The sequence below is a fragment of the Oratosquilla oratoria genome, chromosome 24 (genome assembly GCF_046742065.1).
Source record: "Oratosquilla oratoria isolate Oo_2021 chromosome 24, ASM4674206v1, whole genome shotgun sequence".
NCBI lineage: Eukaryota > Metazoa > Arthropoda > Malacostraca > Stomatopoda > Squillidae > Oratosquilla > Oratosquilla oratoria.
In genome coordinates this window covers 57,049,310-57,069,681 of record NC_134800.1, presented here as the reverse complement: position 1 = coordinate 57,069,681, position 20,372 = coordinate 57,049,310, and the positions used below count along the sequence as shown (strand labels likewise).

General features: G+C 39.1%; 2 protein-coding genes across 3 annotated transcripts in view; both read left to right on the top strand.

Moving 5' to 3' along the window:
- Positions 1-472: 472 nt before the first annotated feature.
- PIG-U (phosphatidylinositol glycan anchor biosynthesis class U) lies at positions 473-11,589 on the top strand. Of its 2 annotated transcripts, none has more exons than XM_076208158.1 (9): positions 473-555; positions 2,645-2,773; positions 4,443-4,545; positions 4,986-5,082; positions 6,077-6,281; positions 6,699-6,975; positions 7,181-7,449; positions 8,424-8,566; positions 9,726-11,589. In XM_076208158.1, exons 2-9 carry the CDS (start codon positions 2,647-2,649, stop codon positions 9,834-9,836), a joined length of 1,332 nt encoding a protein of 443 aa, XP_076064273.1. In that variant the 5' UTR covers positions 473-555; positions 2,645-2,646; the 3' UTR covers positions 9,837-11,589. The 2 variants fall into 2 exon arrangements, with proteins under 2 accessions (XP_076064273.1, XP_076064274.1); XM_076208159.1 differs by having other exon boundaries at positions 532-569.
- Positions 11,590-15,792: 4,203 nt separating this feature from the next.
- The window catches only part of Oseg5 (intraflagellar transport protein Oseg5), a 21,421-nt gene continuing 16,841 nt past the window's right edge, over positions 15,793-20,372 (top strand). The window contains exons 1-3 of the mRNA XM_076208156.1: positions 15,793-15,903; positions 18,967-19,065; positions 20,242-20,372. The exon at positions 20,242-20,372 is cut by the window's right edge and continues 33 nt beyond it. Of these exons, the coding sequence (XP_076064271.1) occupies positions 18,971-19,065; positions 20,242-20,372 (226 nt within the window). The 5' untranslated portion in view covers positions 15,793-15,903; positions 18,967-18,970. The remainder of the gene's footprint in view (positions 15,904-18,966; positions 19,066-20,241) is intronic.

The window sequence follows — 20,372 nt, the reverse complement described above, 5'->3', positions numbered from 1 at the left end:
CCCCATTCCACAAACGTTTTCCATTTTATCTTAGCACTTTGAACACTGAATACATACCTTGAAAAATTCTTCTGCAAGGTAGAGCTCGAGTTGTTCCTTGTATATGAAAATTTCAAAATGTTCCATTTATTTATTCATTTAATTATTTAACCAATTATTTAATCAATCAATTAATTAATTAATTTTTATCTATTTATCTATTTGTGTATTCATTTACTTATTTTTTCTCCTCTCGATCGTCTGGCTTGATTAGTAGAAGCAGACGAATAAACCACAATATTTTAATGCCGTGGTGGTCGATATGATATTTTTTGTTCTGTTTCCTTCATACTCGGCTTCGTCTTATTAATTTACGTAGGTGTTCTAGATGATAGTGAAGTTACAGATATTTATAGAAATCATCTGAGTTTAAGCTAATTTTCATATAACCTCAATTTTACTTTGTCACAACAATATGCAGAAATATTCTAAAAATCCAAATCACTAAAAGGAATCGGAGACAACGAGGATTGTTGTTGTCGGGAACAAAAACATCGGACGGAAGGGCACACACCGGTTTGTTTATAATTGTAATGTTGATGTGAAACTAAAGATAGATAGCTCCCAAATAATTAGAATTAAGGACAGAAGGTGTGAGGGTCCTAGAATACGGAAGCACTAGGAAGTGGACGTATTCTTAGAATAGAAAACTCCATCAATTATGAGTAATGCTGCAGAGTACTTGTAGACTGTCACTGTGTCTGTAGGGAGTGTGTAATGTTTACGTTCTGTCAGATGGATGTCAAATAAGAGCATTTAACAGATCCATGAAGTCTTTGGACAGATTCATATACATCTAAGGGTAACGGTTAGATAGAAATATATTAATTGAGTTCATGGTTTTATGTCAAAAGGGAGTCGCTGAACTTGTGTGGCATAAAATCTGAAAAAAGAAGCAAATTGGAATGGAGAGAAAATCTGCAAGATTCTTTTTTTTTCATATAGGGGTCTTCCTCAGCTGAGTAAGACTATTGCAGCAGCAAGAAAAAACGTTGATGGATTTTTTAGGTAATTTGTGTATTCTTAAATGCAAAGCATGTAACTATCATAGATTATTACAAACTCAAACCACAAATTAGTTAAACTGCATGTTTAGGTATGCTGTGTATTCCTAAGACAATTCTTTTAGATGTTTTGGAACATGTAGTCTACTCTTCCTCTCTTCTGACACCCTTCGGGCACTACATCTTTGGCCCTCATAATCAATTGTTCATATTTAGCCATAAGCATTGTGTCTGTTAATATTTGTTTGCAGTGGTATTGTGATAAGATTTTATTAGAAAAAGATCTTGTCTTTCTAAACAAAAAGAGAAATTGTTTAAATTCCTGCATGTGTACATGGAAAATAGTACCCAAATATTCAAGACAAGAGTAATAATGAAAGGATTAATATTAAGAGCAAGGAATATTTACAAGTATATTTTGCTTACAGATATGGCTTATTAGGTCCTCATGCTAGAATAATATTTCTGGTGTTGGAAATATTACATTTATACATGCAACACTAACAACCTATAATTCTTTATTACAAAATGGGGAAAAATTACCATTAGCTATATATGCATGCATGATGATGAAATATTTGTAGCTATAAACTTGTAGGACATTGTGACAGAATGCAGTGGTGAATATAGCATAGCTTTCTATATCCACCAACCAGTATTTCATTGGTTAGGACAGGATAAGGTAGATATTGTCATATTTGGCCAGGATTTCCTAACTTTTGATTTTATACTGCCATCGCCTGAAGGTTTATGATGTTGAAGAAAAAGGTAAATTAACCCCTTCCATACGGTGCCGCACACGTAGGCGTCATGAGGAGCAAGTGGATTCGCGATGCTGCCATATCGCCGTCTTGATTATATTTATTGTAGTCGCCCCTGTGTTTTTACATTCTCCCAAATGCGCCCTGAATCCCATTCTCTGTGGTTTTCAAAATTCGCGGGTGAAAGAGAGAACGATCGATATAAGCGGCGACTATATTTTATGATGCGAATATTATTACGTTACGTCATACGGCTGGCATTGGCTGCTGCCCGCGAGATTTAAGTCCCATACTGAAGTGGTTAAGACAAGGAAACTTTGAATAGGTATTGTCAAGTTTTGGGGGTGTTGCTTTAGTATTTTGTTTCCTTTTTGGTCTGTTGTTTGCATTTAGCCAAATTGGGTGAGTTGTGTCCATGTTACCTGTCAGTATGTGGTTTGTTAGTAAGTTGAGGGCTGTAGACCCGGGGGACTGATGTGGTGGATGATATTTGAATATTTGTGATGTAAAATATGCCAAGAATGCAGGGAGGGGATCAGTGTTGGGTGTAAGGAGTAGAAGACATTAGTATGTAAACATAAAAATAGGCCATATTAACATTGCAAAAAGTGCAAAATATCATCTTAGATTGACTTTTTTTTAATGTGTTATGTTTCATGTAATGGAAAAGTTTATTTATTTATTCATTTATACATTATTATCATTATCATTGTTATTATTTAGTTATTTTATTTCAGCCTTTATAAAGTCTTTGATGTATATATGTATGTTTCATAAAATGGAAAATTTTATTTATTTATACATTATTATCATTATTATTATTTAGTTATTTTATTTCAGCAATGTTTGGTGTGTGGTTACTTTATATTATCGGAGGTGCCCTAAGACTCTGGTTAAGTAGCACATCATGGGCAAATTCCATTACCAGTAGAGGGGAGGTGTCCACACCCCTCAATGCTTGGAAAATTGGTAAGTCTCATGCCATGATTTATTGTTCATTAACAGGAACTTGTACCTAGATCATCAGAACTTGCTGTAGTGAAATGTTTGGTGAGGAGTTGATGTACAAAATTTGAAATTGTACAGTATTTGATATTGACACAATTGCATGGTGGATGTGTAGTAGTGTCACTATGTTTGTCATCTGTCATCCAGGAGGTGCTAAGATAAGAGGGAGGGTGGAGGGGTGTGGAGTGCATTCAGGGATGGAATGGGTGGGAATGATTTTATGCCTTTTCCTTTTTGGCTACCTCCCTTGTAAGGGGGAAAAAGCCTTGGTATATGTATGTATGTATGCTATGTTTGTCCCATGGAATACTTAGAAAACACCCTTGGCTGAGTATAATGACCTGAGAATCACAAAATAAATATAAAAGTTGAACTAGTTAATAATTTTTATAGCTGAATAGAATAACTTGGTAATTGCTAGAATAAATGTCTTTATGTCCTTTTTATATTTTGTATATTTTTCTCTTATAAAAGGGAAAGGGCCTTTTGGTATTTGTATATATGAGTATTGATGGCTTGTACCAAAATATAGCTATTGAAATACAGTGAGACCTCTCATTAACGGACATTAATTAGCTGTGTTTGCGGTGTTTTTGGTGCTGTTGTTTAGTGCGTGCAATCACTATGCCAACCAAAAACCACTCCAAATCAACGGATTATTCACATCAACGGACACCGTTACCCCCCTTTTAGTCCGTTAATGAGAGGTAGTACTGTACAAGCATGTGCACCGTAATATGAGAGAGATGAAAATGTTTCCTTTCGTTGAAACAAAAGGAATTGAATTGTGTCCTAATTAATCCTCCGCACTTGATGATGTGCTCTTATATATCACTTTTGGTAAGAGTCAGTGGAGTTTATTCTTCAGAAGATTCGGTAGTAGATTTAAAGAATTAAAAGTTTGAAGTAACACACACAGATGACAAAAAGTAGAAGGTCAGGCTTGTGATAAGATAGAGGAAAGAGGACACTATATGGAGAAGAGAATTCACTGGGACTGGAAGATGAGAAGCTCTTTATTTGTCTTCTTTGAAATTATTTTACTAGACAAGGCAAGATGATGGAGCTTATAGAGACTGGGAAAAATTTAATTTGAGAAATCATTGGTAAGGAAACATCAAGGACAACATTGGAGACAAGGGTGGTAAATGGGAGTGAAATGAGCAGGGATGGGTGTTTGGTAGGACCTTTGATTTGGCTAAAAGTTAAAAAAGCCCTTGGTATATAGATAGAAACCCATTAGGGGCCTTAAAAAAATGCTGTAGAAGATAGCTTGCTCAAATAGACTTATTAAATGAGGTTTTAATCCTTAGAGGCTTTGGTGGGAAGTCCCTCTTTAGATATAATAAAAATCATGTGTTGGTTTAAAAAGGCACTCTGTCAGTCAAGAACATGAAAACTCTTGTTCTCTTACATAAGTTCTCAACATGGTGGCAGATTCTATTAATTTTGTTTTGGTCTCTGATAATATTCAGCTTAGAAAAGGTTCTCCTGATGACAGTGCATGATGCACTCCTCAGCAGAATGAGTTTGTAAGACCCTAGTCAGAGCACAATTGCTGAATTATAACACAATTTTGAAGTTCTTATAAATACTCTATTGTATTGTTCTTTGTATCCTTTTCCAACAGTTGAGGAAGGAGTTTTTCTGCATAACCAGGATGTTCCAGTGTACAGTGGCGGTGTCTTTCATGAGACCCCTTTGTGTCTCCTGTTTGGGGGCTTCCTTGTCAGGTAGATACTTGATGTTTGTACTCCGTTTTAGCTCAGTGACCTACACCATGGATTTTGTTATTGAGGTTTCCAAATAACTGTATTAAGTTTGAGGTTAAGTTGACCTTAGACTTGCGTCTTCTTTAATATGGACCCTTCTGATATAGTCTCTTTTTTATTTCTTCTTCTTTTTTTTTCTTTTTCTTTTTTCTTTCTCCTCCAGTATACTCCATAAGGCACATGTACCAATATGTTTAAATGTTTAACCAAATAATGAAAACAAAATGAATGGTAACTGTTTTATCCCTTCCATTGCAAAGATGTGTTATGGAGATTAATAATATAAAATGGCAGCATAATTAAAGAGAATCCTCTCTAAGGATGGCTGGGCCACTCCCAAATAAAGGGGAAAGGGCCTTTTATATATGTACGTATGTCATTGATTGTATTGAAATCCGCAGATCCTGGGGTGCATATCTTCCTGTGCTGTTTGTTGTTCTTGATTTGATGACAGCGGCGCTCCTGTCAGCAGTTGCAACATCATTTAGTCGACAGCTGGTAATATTACACTTTTGGCACTCAGTTTACTTTGACTAAGAATGTAATTCATAAATGAATTATTTTTTCCAAGAGCTACAAAGTCCTCTGTGAGGGGCACTGTCCTAGCCTCCTGATAGGGGGAGAGTTTGTGATGTTAAACCACATCATCACCAAACAGCTCCTTACTACATGTGAGAATGTGTAAGACGAGGAGATTCAGAATTTATATCAGAGAGGACTCTTATATAATTCATGTCCTCTATTATTCTAAAGCGGCCCATACACGATCAATTATATTGTGCAATTTCATTGTCAATACTCTGAATTGACAATTAAATTGACTGTGTATGGGCGATATATCACCCATACACGGTCAATTTAATTGTGTATGGGCGATATATCGCCCATACACGGTCAATTTAATGGTCAATTCAGAGTATTGACAATGAAATTGCGCAATATAATTGATCGTGTATGGACCGCTTAAGGCAGGTGTTCTCAATCCAATTCCCGCATGTAGCTCATGTTTACATAATTTTGTTTCTTAATCCTCTGGAGACCACTTCACCACTGAATGAAATTATCAGGCATCTACCAACTGTTACTAGTTTTTGGTCTTTGAAGAACTTTGGTCTTTTGCAAGAGAGACCAGGAGCAATGTATGGATTGATTTGGAATAGACTTAGTTACCATGTAGTGATTGATTGTCATTGATGAGCACCAAACAATTTATAATTTCAAGAGAAGACTAGATAACTTTATGGGTAGGGATGACAAATGGTAAGGGACATGGAACTTCCTAGTGTAGGCTTTATTCTATAGGCCCACTTCAGATACTCTTGCCCTCGTCCATAGACCCCAAGTGGAGAGCCCCAGGTCATCCTTGGAGCTCAATATAAACTTATGATATTAACCAAGACAGAATTCAAATCAGTTGGTGGCAGTTTTGGACTGTTTTGGTTTAGATTGTTACGCACCATTTGTCTGAATTGCTTCTTTTGCATCTCCACAGCTCATCCGTCAGAAAAATGAAGTCAACAGTTACAGCACAGATGCCGAGAAACTGCTGCTGAAGTCGTCCTTTTTAAATTCAAGCATTATTTACGTTGTTGCCGCCTATCTTTTTTCGCCTTATACCATCGCATCCTGTGTAGCAAAAACCACTACGGTTTTTTCCAACTTCATTATTGCTGCCGCTCTTGCATCCATGTTGAAAGGTAAGGTCTCATTGCTTTTTCTTTGAATAAAAGAGGTTAGCAAATAAATAACATAAGGAAAAGGGGAACTGCAACAGACTTATTGGTTGTGACAAAAGAAAAGAAAACTCATGCAGCATACACACTATTCATATTCTTAAGAGAATACTTATGCAGTATATACATTATTCATGTTCTTATTGTAGAGGTGCCACTACAGTTCCTAAAGTATTGACTGCATATATATATGCACCCATTACTATATGTGGATGTGTTTGTTTACCACATTGTTACATATTGCAGACAACATGAATTTAATGATGATGATAATATGGTTTAACGTCACACACTCCCCCCCCTATCAGGAGGCTAGCATGATGCCCCTCATTGAGAGCTTTGTAGCGTGAGTTTAATACTTGTATTATATCAATTTTGCAGGGCAAATAGTGTTGTTCGGTATTTGCACAGCCATTGCCTCCTACCAGTCCCTGTATCCTGTCTGTCTGTTGGTTGCTGGGGCCCTACATCTGGCCCAGCCACACAATGAAGACAAGACCCAGGAATCTAAAACCAGCGAGAACCTGGATAAGACTGAGTTGTATGCTGTGTCTTGTCGTTTGCTTTCATCATTTGCAGTGACCCTCGGGGTTCTCTTCGTTGTGTCGGCTGAAATTGCTGGTGGATGGGACTTCCTGGAAGCGACTTATGGGTTCATGTAAGTGATTAGGAATGATTCATTCATTCATTCATGATATGAATGATCCAATTCATAGTTAAAGTAAAGGAGAAAACAAGTGGGTTGGGGGTGGACATGTGACTTGGGGTAAGATGCCATTTGCTATATAGAGATAAATAGTCTTCTAACTAGACACTAATTCATTAATTGTTTTCATTCCATATTTGAATATTCTTTTTCGCAGACTTTCAGCTCCAGACTTGACCCCAAACATAGGACTTTTCTGGTACTTCTTCACGGAGATGTTTGAACATTTCCGCCTCTTCTTCTTGGCAACATTCCAGATCAATGCCTTTGTGTACCTCCTCCCTCTCTCCATCAAGTTGCGCAAGGACCCGGTGCTTCTTGCTGCCAGCCTCCTGGCTCTCACCACCGTCTTCAAGAGCTATCCAGCTCTTGGTGATGTTGGGTTGTATTTGGCGTTACTACCAATGTGGAGGCACTTGTATCCCTGTAAGTATTGTAGTTCTCTCTGTACACATACATACATATACTACGGCTTTTTCCCCCATACAAAGGAGGTAGCCAAAGTCAAAAGATATAAATCCACTCCCACCCATTTCATCCCCACATACTCTATTCTCATTCACTACCCCTCTCTCCCTTCCTCTTCTCTTGGCTCCTCCTGGATGACAAGTCATCCCTGCATCTCACCCATTGCCTTGGGTCAGAAGTGAGGAAGTAGGTACTAAGAATTTTTAGCTCATTAATTGTTGATACAAGTTTCATTACATGGAGAACCTGCAGTCCCATAGTGGCTGGCAGTGGTCCTCAGGGTCTCCCAGAGAACTTTCTGGAAAGAAATTTAGGACTGCTGTCTGTGTTGTATGAGTGTGGAGCTGTTTCTCTGTCACCAGCTATACATACATACATATACCAAAGGTTCTTTTCCCCCTTACATGGGAGGTAGCCAAAGGACAAAGCATAGAATCCATTCCCACCCATTCCATCCCCTACATACTTCACTCCCCTCTACCCTCATCCCTCCCTCTTATCTTGGCACCTCCTGGATGATGGGTCATCCCTGCATCTTGTCCACTGCCCTGGGTCAGAAGCAGTGTCGCAAGACACAGCACATCCACAGCAAGGCCACTTCATTAATTCAGCAACCCCCCCCTCTCCATCCTCTCATGCAGAAAAGGAGAAGACGGGGAGAAATCCCTTCATGCTGCATGAATTTATTTCTCATACATACTCCCTCACCCCCCATCCTCCATCCATTCCCCCTCATGCATCACACTATCATCCATACACAACTATTCTCCATTCACCCCTGTCTTCTGTCCTCTCCCGTCTTTCCCAATGCCCCTTTTACCCCATCCATCCAACTCATCCTAGGACGCCCCCTCATGTTCACTCTTGCCATACATATATTTAAAAAAAAATTAAGATGTGGCATTAATATTGTATGTTTCTTGGTTGGACAGTCATGCGTCAGACTTTCATGGTGGGCTGCATGTTTGTGGCAACATCTGTCTTGGGCCCCATCATGTATAACCTGTGGATCTTCAATGGATCAGCAAATGCCAATTTCTACTTTGCAGTTACGCTGGCATTCAACACTGCACAGGTATTGTTCCATTTATTTTGTTGTCATTTTTGTGTGTGTAAAAAGCTGAAATTAGATACCCAGTTATTTTACGTTTTCCTTTATTTTACTTTACATCACTGCTGTGATCCATGAAAGGGAGTGGGTGGGGGATCAAGGGCTAGGGAGGGGTTATGTGTGACTGATATTTTGATGCAGTCCAAAGGGATTTCTGCCTTCTATTTTTCTGCATTAGGGGACAGAGAGGGGGATCACCGATTAAATGAAGCAGCCTTGCTGTGGATGTGCTGTGTCTTGCGACACTGCTTCTGACCCTGGGCAATGAACGAGATACAGGGATGACACATCATCCAGGAGGAGCCAAGAAAAGAGGGAGGGAGAGTGGGGTGGTGAATGGGAGTGGAGTGTGTGGAGGTGAAATGGGTGAGAGGAGAATTATGCCATTTGACTTTGGCTACCTCCCTTGTGAGGAGGAAAAAGCCCTTGGTATATTGTACGTATGTATTTTACTGTTTGTGTGTGTGAGAGAGAGAGAGAGAGAGGGATGGAAGGTGGGTCCATATCTTAGCTGGCTACCTCCCATATAAGGGGGACAAAGCGTTTTAGTCTATAGATAGATTAAGCCACATACATGCTCCTTTTGTTGGTCTTGGTTTGGCTTCTCATATTGCAGTTCCACAGATCCATTCACTACAGTTGACTTCTGTTTACATGAGTAATATGAATACAGCGAGTTGCACCAAGGCCATGGTTCATTGAATTCCTTGCTACAAAGTCCTCTGTAAGAGGCATCATCCTATCCTTCTTATAGGGGTAGTTCACAATGTTGAACTAAACCATCATCGTAAGCAGTATGAATATATATGGCAAATACAACTGAGCTTAAGGGCTCCTAATGTGAGGTTCTTACTTATTGTTCTCAGTTTAATGAAATATTCGTTTGTCAAAGGATTACAAAGGTGGAGCATGCCAACAGGAGACTTTTTGGTCCATAATTAGGTCGGATGTCATCCCACATGTATTACTATATTACATGGTGTCGTGTTTGCTTTTCGTTTGATGCTAATATATCGAATCAATTTCAGTTTTAGTGGTTTGTTAAACAAGGTTTTGATTAGGAATGCTCATGAATATTGAATAGATTATTAGTAATTGCTGGCTATTTTTGTTTTCTTTACAGATCTTCCTCGTGACAGACTTGTTGTTTGCACATGTGAAAAGGGAGTATCATCTCCGAAATGGCTCCAAGATGGAAGTGGACGGAATGCCAGCAAGATTAATGTTAGAATGAAGATTCATAATTTATTTTTCAAGACTGTTTATATAAACTGATAGATTTCATTATGAATTATTAAGATAAAATTTACCTTTATAGCCAAATTGTTGTTTCGGCCAAGAAGGTTCGTATTTAGAAATTATTTGGGTTGTGTGGTTAGTGCTTTTGCTTCCCACTGGATATAACTCTGAAGGCTCAGAGGATGTCAGCAAAGAATGTCAATATAGCTCAAATGCAACCCACCAACATGAAGGAAAGTGCTAATTCTTTATTTATCTTTATTATTTCATAGTTGACCAAATGGTTGTTGTCAACACACAGTGAAATGCAAGTGCATTTTTAACAAAAAACAAATTTATATACAGATATCCTCTTCAGTTTGTTGATATTTCACCACCAAAAAAAAATCTTCTCATTCCATTTTATACCTCCTTTGTATCTTTTGTATATAATCTATGTAAATGCGTTTGTGATGTCTGGTGGTTCTGAAATTTAACAGCATTTATAGAGAAGTTGTAAAAAGACATTATCCTAGTAATATCATAACATTATCACCATGATTGTTCATCTGTATATGGATGTGGTGGTTGGGGAGGTATACAGAAGGGTGCTAGGCAAGGATTTGGAATTGAAAATTGAGGGCAGAGGGAAATGGGAGGCGAGTCAGTTACTGTTTGCAGACGACACTGCACTTGTAGCTCAGTCAGAGGGTAGACTGTAGTAATGGTTTAGTTGAGGAGGGTGTGTACGAGGAAATGAAAATTGAAAGTGAATATGGGAGTGAGAGGATGAGATATAGGTGTGAGTTTAGAGTGAATGGTTGTTAAATTGACATTGCCCGGAGGGTTTTCATATTGTCTGCTCTGTAATTTCTTGAGTGAATGAAGAGGAAGGATGACCATATAATGAAATTGTGGTAGTAAACCAGCTTTGATTGTTAGGGAGGTGGTGTCTCGCATTGCTGGTGACCCAGGCAGTGCACAGGGGACAGGGATGTGCCCTCATTCACAAGGGGCCAAGATAAAAGGGGAAAACAGAGGGATACTGGATGGGGGAAGGGTGAATGCATGCCTTGGCTGGCTACTCCCATTACAAGGGTGAAAGGGCCTTTTGGTATATGTAAATAAATGTGGGAGAAATAAGGTAATGAGATATACAAGTAGTGATGGTAGTAGTGAGTTGGAAATGAATTCAAAGAGTGAAAAGTGATTTAAGTATTTAGGGTCACAAGTGGTAGCGAATGGAAGAGTAGATCAAGTAATCTTTTGCCCCTAGCCCCTCTTGCAGAGGAGTAGAAATGAAGATGAATTATAGAGCATAGGGAGCAAGTAAATGTCTAGGGGAAATACAAAGTGTAATGAGGAATAGGTATCTGGGGATAAACACATTGAGAAGACTGTATGACAGATCAGTTGTACCCACAACACTGTATGACAGATCAGTTGTACCCACAACACTATGGAGCGGAGATGTCATATCTGAAGGAGGCAGATCTTCAATACTACCTTTGTGATGCCATCTCATCAGTGTCTTGTGGTCACCAATGAGGCAGGCACTGATTATCAGTTGTTGAAATTATATTTGTATGTGCAAGATTCACCTTGGTCGTTGATCACATATAGAACTTATGATTGGTAGCTATTACCTTCCTGAATGAGCACTCAGAGCTCATACATTGCCCAGTCTATGGGTATTGCTGTGCCCTTAACATGCACACACACACACACACACACACACACACACACACACACAAAAACAAACAAACAAACAACTCTTTGCCTACTGGAGTAGGAGTACTGGTTTGCAGTGCAGAGATGCTGAAATGTTCATTCCTAGGTGAGGTTGTATCATTAATTAGCACTTGAGTTTGGCACCAACACATCTTCAAGTTTATCTATTTACCTAGTTGTATTTACCTTATTGTATTATACAGGAAGGGGAGCTATGCTCATGGTGACCCATCTTTGTACCTCACATCTAGTTTGTTCTTAAATTCATGTAGAACAAACTAGATGTTGTGAGATACTAAGACGGGTCACCATGAGCATAGCTTCCCTTCCTGTATAATACAACTAGGTAAATAGGTAAATACACTTGATGATGCGGTGTATGTATGTGTGAGTGTGTGCACATGCACAGGTGTATCATCACAACATAACAATCATTGATTGCATCATCATTATCATACTTGACTTATGTCATTATCATACCTCATTACATTTCCTGTTTTCATTTCTCTCATGTTCACTGCTTGTGATGAATTGAGTTGTAAACACAAAATTAAAGAAGATATTTCATACTTGGCCTCTGTGCCCTTGAAATTGAATTGATAATAAAAATACTGTATAATTTGCATTTTTGTGATCCTACCCATTTTCAAAGTACGAGTATATGCAACGAGGTGAGAATTTGATAAAGTTTCGTTTTTGCTCTCACTGTGGAAACCTGTGTCACTGGTCTTAAGACCCTACTTTAGATATCCATGGGTAAAAATTGTGGAGTGTTGTATGTGCCGTACTCGTGTGGGACTTTTTTTATCACTAGGTTATAGTGGTGGGACAGTCACGGTTCCAAGTTGTCCATTCTCGTGTGGAGAAGTGGAGTAAATGCAGTTGAAGTTGATGGGAGATGTTGACCTAGTCAAAACCTCGGAACTCGTAGGTAGGTCTAGATGAATACTTTAAGGTGAGGTGGGTATTTGAGAAAAAATGGAGAGGGGGCGGCATGCCATTCCCCAGAGGGTATAGTAGTATTTCTTTTTAATTCTTTTCGGTTTTGACATTGTAGACACAGGTGTGTAGGGTTTATAGTTTATACATGAGTTTTTTTTTTTTTGTATATTTTTGATTGTCACTATAAACTTTAAGCATTAATTTTTTTTTTTTTTTTTTTTTTTTTTTTTTTTTTTTTTTTTTTTTTTTTTTTTTTTTTTTTTTTTTTTTTTTTTTTTTTTTTTTCTCTCTCTTACTACTACTTCTACTGACCCACTGCTAACTGGCACATCCCTGATGGCAAACAGGGAAATTCATAATGACGGCGTGGACCATTGGGCACCCTATAGATATAGGGCTTCACCGAATGTAAAGAATAAGGTGACACCAAAGAAATATCTCGCCAGAAACCAGTCGGCAAGGAGGTGAGATTACTGCTAACCCCCTTCATAGCTGACTACCACTACTGGGGACAGATGGGACTGCTCGGACAGACAGTCTAGGGAACGACAACAACTGGGGACAGAGAGGGAGTGGGGGTTGCCAATTTAATGAAACGGCCTTGCTGTGGATGTGCCATGTCTTGCAACACTGCCTCTAACCCAGGGCAGTGGACAAGATGCAGGGATGACCTGTCATCCAGGAGGTGCCAAGATAAGATAGAGGGTGGAGGGAAGTGAAGTGCGATAGGGATGGAATGGGTGGGAGTGGTTTTTTTTTTTTTTTCTTCTTTTTTTGGCTACCTCCCTTATAAGGGGGAAAAAGCTTTTGGGGTATATGTATCTTGTTATTATGTAGTACTGGCTAAGCGGGTCAGGGCGTCGTTACTTGCGGCGAAGGTTGAGGGGATAGCGGTTCGAATCCTGCCACCGGCGAAGTTGAACCAAGGGCATGATTCATTAAATTTCCATGCTTTAAAGAACCTCTGCGAGGGCCACCGTCCTAGCCTTCCAATAGGGGGGAGTTTGTGACGTTAAACCATATCATCATTATATTGTGGTGACGCGCCGCTGGTCAAAACTAGAATGGCCGTCACACAACTCGAGCTAGGCCTTTATACTCGCTGTAGTTGGCAATCACAGTTCTTAAAGATGTCTCGGCCAGCTACCCGGCAGCCAATCAGAAACTCAGGAAAGCTCTCCGGGTTCCCATCAGCCTCCTTTAAAAGGACGGCGCCTCGCCGAGACGATCAGAACTTAAGACTGACAGCTATTACCTCTTTTATACACTACTATCTTTTCATTTTCTTACAGACATTCTTCCCCTCCCACAAAAACCGATCCCGCGCAAGCGGGTGGTCTTACCTCGCAAGTCGCAAGTTCTCTCCGACACAGCGCTCCTAGAGGTCGGACGTCTTTCCACTCCAGCTCACTCAACAAGCGCCCAGCAATCTTCGCTGGCCGGTGGTGGCGAGGAGATATATCTCCTTTGCTGCTGCCGGTCTGGCATAGGCCGACCTCTTCGTTGACGTCGGCAGGCGGGTTTACACCAAGCTAAATACACACATTTCCCAAGTCACGCAATTCTCTGTTTTCAGAGTAGTGCTTGGAAGAAAAGAGGCACACGCACACTTGCTCGCTGGCTTAGCAGAGGCCCAACCCAACTCATATTCAGAACCCTTATCTGATCGCCGGGTGGTCGACAGAGAGGAACTGGGGAGCCTCTCTATCCGACCGGCCCGCACCCACACGCTGGCCTCTTCGCTGACGCTGGCGAGCGGGTTTACACTTCTGACATTTACACACAATTTCCAGTCACGTAATTCTCTGCTTTCAGAATAGTGCTTGGAAGGAGAAAGATAATACAACACCCGCCCGGCTCCCCCCCCCTCGCACCGCCACTGGATCAACTCTACCGACTCTCAAACCCAACCTGGGGAAAATCTGGAAAAGCTCATGCCCTAACCTGGGTCTAAACAGGAACGCGCTCTCTACATGCGGGAAGTGAACTCTACTCACTTCCCGTAAGATACATACATACACCTCTCACGAACATAGCCACGACCCACGCACAAACATCTACACTTACTTTTTCTTCGACTAAAATTCGCTTCCTTTCTAACTTTCTCTTATACTACATCTTCTCATTTCAGTTTACCTCCCACTAAGATTTTTCCGTCTTTCCACTTTTCTCTACTACTACGCCTCCTACTATTTTCTCAACTTTTGGTGATTCTAATCCCGGCCGTTGGCGCCGCCGTCCGAGTTCCCTGTCCATTTCTCCCGAGCCACGACCACCAACAGCCCTGATCGCTCGCTTAATCGCCCGGTGGCAATAGGCCTCTTTTATACACTACTATCTTTTCATTTTCTTACAGACCTTCTTCCCCTCCCACAAAAACCGATCCCGCGCAAACGGGTGGTCTTCCCTAGCAAATCGCAAGTTTTCTCCCGGACACATCTCCAAGCAGCAATTCTCTCCAAGCAGCAGTTCTCTCCTTCAAGTCGCCTGGGGACCAGTTTTCCCCAGCAAGACGCCTCGGACGCAGTCCTCTCCAGCAAGTAACGTTGCCAAGCTTCAAGCGGCCCTTTGCACCAGCCCACGACACTTGATGAGACCCTCACTCCGGATCTTCCCTCTACGAACCCTCGCCCATGACCTCCGAGCCTATTAACCATTAAACCTTAGTGTGAGTGTTACTGTGAGTCTCATTTCCCTGGCTTGTCCGAACCATATCACTACTATAATAACGGACTTGTTTATAAACATAACAGGAAAATACTTAGCAAGAAGCTTTGTTATTATTTTTGTTAGCCTCTTGCCAAAAAGCTATCAGCAAAACATTTCCTATGTGACTGATACACAAGAGTTTGCTTGTAAAATAAGTACCAAAAGCGAATAGTCTAATCGAGTAATGCTTAGTATACCGCCACCTTATGGTTCCTAAAAAAACAATTTCATTGATTTAGGCTTTACCAACGGTATTTTTTTAAGCAATAGCTTTTCAAATTTTAGAGGACTTTTTTTAACAACACATGCTATGAATGTTATCTGGCAGTGCCTTTCCAGCCTCTGATAACTATTTTCAACTTTGGAAACTGCAGAAGAATCGACGTATGAATTAACGTTGCACTAAGAACATCCAAATAAGTTAATAATTTCCGATAAAAAGTATCTATTATGTTTTCTTTACTCAGTAAAATACAGATTATAGATATGTGACAATAGTTTCACTGAGAAGTTTGTATTCATCTATAAAAAATAAAAATTCTCGTATCTAGCGGTTTAAAGCTGCAAGTACTTGGCTACACTAGTGTAAACAAAAGTTTGACATTCTTTCAGTAGTACTATGTAGGAAAGAAACCCGGGGGAATTAAAGGCAGCATTTTAGATATATAATAAGTTGAAACACTTAAATTCATCCAAATTCGGTAAGAGCTTAGTCTGTAGTATGCGCACTGAAAGTCATCTGTACGCAACCCCATGAAATGTTCGTGGGAGTTGGTCTGAATAATGAAAAATGCATTAAAAAATTTGACATTTACCATTGTAACTTGTTCTAAATTTATTATAATTATTTCTTTATTCTTGATTATTAGTGAGGTTACATGAAGATCTTAACGCTGAAAGTGCATGATTCAGTAACTATGTTTTGATTTTTTATTATTTCTATAAACTTTCCAGTGAGAAAAATAGTAATGGCTAATGCTGCGAACTTACCAAAATTTTGCTATTTACCAAAATGTTGCGGTCTCACTAATTGCCGAACAAAACCGAGAAAAGCCGAACAAAACAACAAAACCCAAGCAAGGACGGGTTTTGCTCAAATGCATACTTCTATATATATATGGTTGCATTATTTGAACTATTTTCTTTAAAATGTGTGATTTCCATGTAATATGATCAAAGAGAAGTTACGTTTTTATCCTCTGCAAAATTACCGAACACAGCTATGATTCGTCCAGCCCACCGTCTATGATCACTGGTGGTATGGATCAAACTACACCCTCTTAAGTTTCTTACTGTTGTGTTAAATTACATGAAAATCACACATTTTAAAGAAAAGAGTTTAAATAATTCAACTATATGCAGTCTATTACACTAATAACACAACAGTAAGAAACTTAAAAGAGTGTAGTTTGATCCATACCACCAGTGATCATAGACGGCGGGCTGGACGAATCGTAGCTGGGGTCGGTAAAATTGCAGAGGATAAAAACGTAAGTTCTCTTTGATCATATTACATGGAAATCACACATTTTAACGAAAATAGTTCAAATAATGCAACCATATATATATATATAAAAGTGTGCATTTGAGCAAAACCCGTCCTTGTTTGGGTTTTGTTGTTTTGTTCGGCTTTTCTCGGTTTTGTTCAGTTTGTTCGGCAATTAGTGAGACCCAAATTTTGACCAATTATTATTGTATATCTGATATATGTATGCTTCAGGTTGACAGTCCACATAAGCTATCTCCATTTTGCCATTTGTATTTAAAGCCGTAAAATGAATGTAACTAATTCTCTAATATTTACAAGAGGTAGCATTTAATGATTTGTAATAATATAAGAATAAGACTTAACATACACCACATCCACTTATAATAGCTATAGATAGTGGCAAACTTTTAATGTGTTAGTATTGTTTGAGCATTTTAGTTATTACATATCAATGGCTTTGATCCTTTAAAGTCTTCACAGCAGTTTCTTAACTTATTTTGACCTCAGCACCCCCATTAGTCAAGTTTAGGCACTCCAGCATCCCTTTATTAAATCTGGTTGAAGAGACTACAGTTGTTACATTACAGCAAGGAACAGCTTTTTCTAGCTCCCTGTTAAGTTTGTTTCATCACTCTAGAGTAAGAAACATTGTATCAAAGTACAGACTGCATATATTTCTAGGCATTATTACAAAGGATAACTATCTTTTGAATGTAAAAGTTTTAGTTATCTTGTTAATATGTTTACTGAGGAGTACCAGTAGCTACTTGGTTTATTCTGGGGTCAACCAAGCTGGGATAAGTAATGGACAGCAGAACTGCTTTTTTTTTTTTTCTAAAACCTGTCAACCCCCTCAACTCTGGCAGGAGAAGCCGACACTTAGGCCCAAGATGACTCCCTAACATCTTTAACTATATTTCTGATTTAATTGCATTTCTGTTCAATATGCAGTAGCATGGTTTTTATTATATCAGCCAATAGAGTCCATCACCACAAGAAATTTGAACTGTTATAACATGCCAAATCAACAATAAACGAGATAATGAATTTAATTCAATTAAGAAAATTTGGGGGGTCCATCACTACAATCAGTTTGAACTGTTGCATCATATAATACCTGTCTCTACCCCCGACCGAGGGGGGGGCCTGGGTGGGAATCCCCTGGTAGGGGGTTAGGTTAGGATACGTTAATAGCACTTTCAAATATATATATATATATATATATATATATATATATATATATATATATATATATATATATATATATATATATATATATATATATATATATATATATATATATATATATACTGTATTGCTAGGTAGCAACTTCACTGATCAACAGGTTGGTAAACCCAATTTTAAATGGCCTCCAGAAATGTAGCTGAGTGACCCCTATCTTCTGTTAACTGGCCTGATCATATTTTCTGTGGTTATTAATATTCAAAGCGAAAGAGAAAAAGTAATACAGCTGTAACTTTATATTTTATAATGCGAGTATTGTGATACAATGATCGTACATCAGGCGGCTTATGGTGCCCATGAGAATTTGACTTGTATTGAAGAGGTTAGGTTAAACTCAAGCCAACAATTGACTGATTCAGGCTTCCTTATATATCTCTTGTGATGTCCCTTCAGTAAGGAAGACATTAAACTCTTAGTCAAGATCTTGCAAACTACTGACTCTTATCACTCTCATTGTTCATCATTACAGTGAGACCTCTCATTAATGGACGTTAATTAGCTGTGTTTGCGGTGTTTTGGAGTGGTTTTTGGGTGGCATAGTGATTGTACGCACTAAACAAAAGCACCGAAAACAGCGAAAACACCACAAACACAGCTAATTAACGTCCGTTAATGAGAAGTCTCACTGTATTTTTGCACAAGATTACAGCAACATACCATATTACATATTCTTTTCTGTAGTTTAGTGTTTATTTATTATCATTAGTGTTAATTATTGGTAGTAGAAGAATTATTATCTTTATCGTTACCAGTAATATTGTTGCTGTTTTTGTTACATATACAGTAGTAGGCACTACTTTTGTTCCATGAATCACATATTTATTTTCATCATGGATACATCCTTATGGCATTACTACACATTTTCATTTTGTTTTACTGTACATATTGTTTACAGTAATGCCTGTATACATTTGTCATAGTAGGAATTAGTATTACTAACATACATACTTGTGTTGAAAACAATCATGGATGTATATTACGGCTCAATAAATCTTGTCATTAATATATTTTATTTTATTCTGCAATACAGAAAGATGCGGTTCAAGATATCCTTACAAAACAAACCAAAGCACACAGATTTCGTAACCTGCGTGGGATGGATGAATGCTGATGAAGTAGTCTCGTCAGGGTACGTCTTCTCGTATTCATGCAGGCATGAAGTACTTTGAGTTAATGATCTGAAAATAATTATTTACCAACAAGAATGTATGACATTAATACAAAGTAGATGAGGAGGGGGATTACCATGAAATGAAAAAGTAAAAGTAAACCAGTTTTTATCTCTTAAGCTCTTCTCTAAAAATGCTATGCCTTACTGCATTGCCTTCAATCCAAGCAGTGTGCCAGGAATGGGGGATGACCTTTCATCTCCAAAGTTCTGAGATTTGAGGAGGAGGGGATGATTACAAAGTGGGTGGGTGTGTAGACACTGCCACCCACTTTATGGGGAGGGGGAAAAGGCCTTTGATATATTAAATATAGTGAAGGAGGATGTTCTCAATTAGGGAATGAATTGATGCATGCATTCTTTGTTAACCTGGTTGCCATGATGGCATGCCTTGATCAAAATGAAATTGATATTCTGGAGTGAAGTTCAAGAGAATTATAATGTAGAACAAAAATATTTTATTCATTAATTCATGATTTTTATCATGCTGTCTGTTTCTCTCACTTTCTGTCTCTCCCTGTCTTTATCTCTTTCTCTCTCTCCCTGTCTTTATCTCTTTCTCTCTCTCTCTCCTTTCCCTCTGTCTCTCTCTTCCCCATTTCCCCCCCTCTCTCTCTCTTCCCCGTTTTCCCCCCTCTCTCTCTCTTCCCTGTTCCCCCCCCCCCTCTCTCTCTCTCTCTCTCTCTCTCTCTCTCTCTCTCTCTCTCTCTCTCTCTCTCTCTCTCTCTCTCTCTCTCTCTCTCTCTCTCTCTCTCTCTCTCTCTCTCTCTCTCTTCTCTTTCTCTATCTCTCTATCTCTCTCTCTCTCTCTCTCTCTCTCTCTCTTTCTCTATCTCTCTCTCTCTCTCTCTCTCTCTCTCTCTCTCTCTCTCTCTCTCCCACCTCTCTCTCTCTCTCTCTCTCTCTCTCTCTCTCTCTCTCTCTCTCTCTCTCTCTCTCTCTCTCTCTCTCTCTCCCACCTCTCTCTCTCTCTCTCTCCCACCTCTCTCTCCCACCTCTCTCTCCCACCTCTCTCTCTCTCTCTCTCTTTTTCTCAAATAGTTTGCCTGAAAGAGGGTAAACCCCCAGAAATTTGCTTTTAATGAGACTGTCTAGTCAACTGGATCGTTGTTGATTTTCACTTTTTTGTCTGTGCAGAGATGACCACCAGCTGCTCCAGTGGAACTTACTTAACAGTGAAACAACCAAAGTGTCTGACCTTCCGGATGAAGTCTTTCCCATTGATCTGCATTGGATTCCCAAAGCCGGAGTACAGAAGGGCAAGGTCG